The 4007-nt window shown below is 38.0% G+C and overlaps 1 protein-coding gene across 1 annotated transcript; it reads left to right on the plus strand.

Annotated features, from left to right (window-relative positions):
- The first annotated feature begins 593 nt into the window (after positions 1 to 593).
- On the plus strand, positions 594 to 3605 carry LOC145321378 (uncharacterized). Its single transcript, XM_080162879.1, has one exon. The coding sequence runs from the start codon at positions 594 to 596 to the stop codon at positions 3603 to 3605; it is 3012 nt and encodes a 1003-aa protein (XP_080019005.1).
- The last annotated feature ends 402 nt before the right edge of the window (positions 3606 to 4007 follow it).

Raw genomic sequence — 4007 nt, forward strand, 5'->3', positions numbered from 1 at the left:
TATGATTTTTATTTTCATATTCGTGAACAGTTCAAATTTTCGGTATGGTTAAGAAACGGTTATAATCCAGCAGAAATTTATCGCTTTCGAAGTTTTATGTTGTGATTAAATTAACGTAGGAGTGAGAATCTTATTAGAATAATGATATTTCTTGTATTCATTCGAATCCGGTGGATAGGAACCGGTTCTCATCCATACGAAAAAACTATGTCTAGCATCGTATACCCAGCTTTCTACGAATATAAAAATGTACAATCATAAGATTAAAACCAGTTTTTTTAGCTGGTACCTTCGGCACCTCAGGGCTAAAAAAACTAGTTTTAATCTCATAATTGTACATTCTATATGTACAATTGAGAAGGACAACAACCTGCCAGATGGTTCATCCTGCACCGTACATCAAGGACCTGCTGAGCTGTACCAGGAGGGTTCTACCGAGCTGGGGAGATTAACAGATAGATGTCAGACCGAAAGTTGTCCCTGGTCCTCCAGGTTGGGGGTTGGTCGTGGGCCTAACTAGTCAACACCATAAAAACAAAATTGTTAAAGAAACCACTAGAGAATCCAAAAATAAAAACCAGGGAGATAACGCCATGCAAGGTCAGGTTATACCTGACAATATGATGACTGATGGCCAAACCCGTAAGGAAGCCAACAGACTGAGGGCAGGAGTGTTAAATCCAAAACATAACATCAGATTCGGAAATTGGAATGTCCGAACCATGTTTGAAACATCAAAACCAGCTCAAGTTATTAAGGAAATGGATAGGTACAATATTTCAATTCTTGGGATAGCTGAAGCTCGATGGACTGGCCATGGACTTCAGAAAACAAATACAGGGCACACAATTCTTTACTCTGGTAACCAACATCACCACATACACGGAGTTGCAATCATAATAAACAAAGAGGCCTCAAAGGCCTTAATAGAATGGGAACCAATCTCCGACAGAATGATTAGGGCAAGATTTGATTCCAAATACTGCAAAGCTACATTTTTCCAAGTGTATGCACCCACAAATGATAAGGATGATGAAGTTAAAGAAGAGTTCTACAGTCTTCTTTCCAGTGAACTTCACAAAATTCCTAAACATGACCTGCTGATGGTCAATGGTGACTTTAATGCCAAAGTTGGCAAAGACAGAAGAGGCTATGAAGATGCACTAGGTACTGAAGGAATTGGCGACAGGAATGACAATGGTAATAGACTTTTAGAGTGTTGCATTAACAATGAACTAGTTGTAATGGGAACACAATTTCAACACAAAGATATCCACAAACTAACCTGGAAATCTCCAGATGGGCGAACTTGGAATATGATTGATCATACTCTAGTAAACAGAAAGTGGATTAAGTCAGTAAGGGATACTAGAGTCTTTAGAGATGCAGATGTTGGCAGTGACCACAACCTTGTTATTTGTACTGTTAAACTTTGTCTGAAAGCAGCCAAAAAACAAGAAAAATCTCTAAGAAAAGTTTACAATACAGACAAACTGAAGGACAGGCAGACAAAACAAGAATTCTCGATCAAACTTAAGAACAGATTCAGAATCTTAGAAGACTTAGAGGAGGAAGAAAATGAAGTGGAAGCAACCTGGAATAGGATCAAACTTAACTACAACAGAACTGCTGAGGAAGTATTAGGCTTTAGAAAGAGAGACAGAAAAGAATGGATATCTGACCAAACATGGGAAAAAATAGAATGCAGAAAGAAGATAAAGGCAAAACTAAATTCTGCAAAATCTGAGAGGCTGATAGAAAGACTTAGAGCTGAATATGCTTCTAAGGATAAAGAGATAAAGAAGAGTGCTAGATTTGACAAACAGAAATACGTTGAAGAACTGGCAGAAGAAGCTCAAGAAGCATCAGAAAGAGGTGACTTGAGAAGATTGTATAAGATAACAAAACAATTAAGTGGCAAGAACCATAACATTAGTCAAGTTGTCAAAGATAAAGATGGCAAATCCCTAACATCAGAAAAAGAGGTCTTAAAACGTTGGAAAATACATTTTGAAGAAGTTTTAAATAGACCAGAACCAGAAACAGCAGCCAACCCAGAACCTGGAAGAGAATTGGAGATTAACACAGAAGCTCCAACAGATGGAGAGGTAAGAAAAGCTATCCAAGGTCTCAAACTAAATAAATCACCAGGTGGAGACCAGATTTCTGCAGAACTGCTTCTGGCAGACTTGGATACTGCAGTCAAGGTCTTGACTGACTTACTAGGGAAAATTTGGAGGAAGGAGAAGCTTCCAGATGACTGGGTCAAAGGTATTATTATTAAATTGCCAAAAAAAGGCGACCTTGCTATTTGTGATAACTGGAGAGGAATAATGCTACTTTCAATACCAAGCAAAGTCTTAAGTAAAGTACTACTAGCAAGAATAGATGAAGCTATAGACAAGAAACTTAGAGAAGAACAGGCAGGATTCAGGAAAGGTAGAGGCTGTATCGACCAGATCTTTACCTTAAGAAACATCATCGAGGCCTGTGCTGAATGGAACATCCCCCTACACATAAACTTTGTTGACTTCCAGAAAGCTTTTGATTCTATACACAGAAACACTCTTTGGAAAATTCTCAGAAGTTATGGAATCCCAACTAAACTTGTCACTATCATTAGCAAGTTTTATGAAAACTTTCAAGCTTGTGTAGCAGTTGATAACAAAACTACAGAATTCTTCAAGATTGGTACTGGAGTTCGTCAGGGATGTATACTATCCCCCATTCTTTTTCTGCTTGTAATAGATTGGGTCATGAGACAAACAAACAACAGGCCAAGAGGTCTACAATTTGGTATCCATGGTATACTAGAAGATTTAGACTTTGCTGACGACCTAGCAATGATATCATCTAGTATCAAACAACTTCAAAATAAAACAGACAGAATTGTAAACTTTGCCAAACAAGTAGGTCTATTCATAAATGTCAAGAAGACAGAAGTAATGAGCATAGGAGTTACAGCACAGGAGACAATTAAGATTGAGGGTAATGATATCAAAAATGTTGATAAGTTCACTTACCTTGGAAGTGTAATTACCAACAAAGATGGCGCTAAAGCTGACATAGTAACCAGGATTAACAAAGCTAGAACTGCTTTTAAGAGTCTCAAAAACATCTGGAGATCCAAGAGACTCAGCTTAAAAACAAAATTAAAAGTATATAGCAGCAATGTTAAAACTGTTCTTCTGTATGGGTCCGAATGCTGGAGAGTAGTAACAAATGAAATGAACAAAGTAAACTCTTTTCATAACAGTTGTTTAAGGGAGATTTGTCGGATCTTCTGGCCAAATAAGATATCAAATAATGATCTGTACAACAAGACAAATGAAAAGGATATCGAATTTCAAATTAGAGGGCGTAGATTACGATGGCTAGGACATGTTCTAAGAATGGACAACTCAAGGTTCCCCAAGAAATGCCTAAGGTGGGACCCTCCTGGAAAGCGCAGCAGAGGTAAACCCAGGACAACATGGAAGAAAAGTGTGGAGAAAGAGCTGGAGAGGATGGAACTGACATGGGGAGAGGCAGAAGCATTGGCTAAAGACCGTCCCTCCTGGAGGATTGCAGTGGCCGAATTTGCTGAAAAAGCAAGACGCGGATAAACTAAAAAAAAAAAAAACATAAGTGAACCCAGGGCCCGTGATTCAACATATTAATTTTAATTGAAACTGGTGAAAATTTAGATATTATAGTGGCTTAATGTTGGTGAAGAACTTGTTTTGAGCTGTAACTAAATGGAAGTGGATAAGAAGGAGGGGACGGGGAGAGAAGGAAGTGGGTTTGGGACAAATTTTCACTTTTTCGGTCTGTTTGAGAACCCGTTCAAATCCAGCGGATATTCATCACTTTTACAGAAATACTGACAATAAAAAACTTTGCTTTTTACAACAAGTTGATAAACGTCAATTATGATCCTACACTTAATATCTAAATAGTTAACATAAACTCGTCATACCTTTTTACAGGGTGGGAGGGGTCATTAGGCTGTTTATTACACTAGTCAC

The sequence above is a fragment of the Acartia tonsa genome, chromosome 1 (genome assembly GCF_053477335.1).
Source record: "Acartia tonsa isolate MP-2025a chromosome 1, ASM5347733v1, whole genome shotgun sequence".
In the NCBI taxonomy this organism is placed as follows: domain Eukaryota; kingdom Metazoa; phylum Arthropoda; class Copepoda; order Calanoida; family Acartiidae; genus Acartia; species Acartia tonsa.

What these genes read in the sequence shown, in the direction of transcription:
- LOC145321378 (XM_080162879.1), top strand. Translation starts at nt 594, where the DNA reads ATGCAAGGTCAGGTTATACCTGACAATATGATGACTGATGGCCAAACC.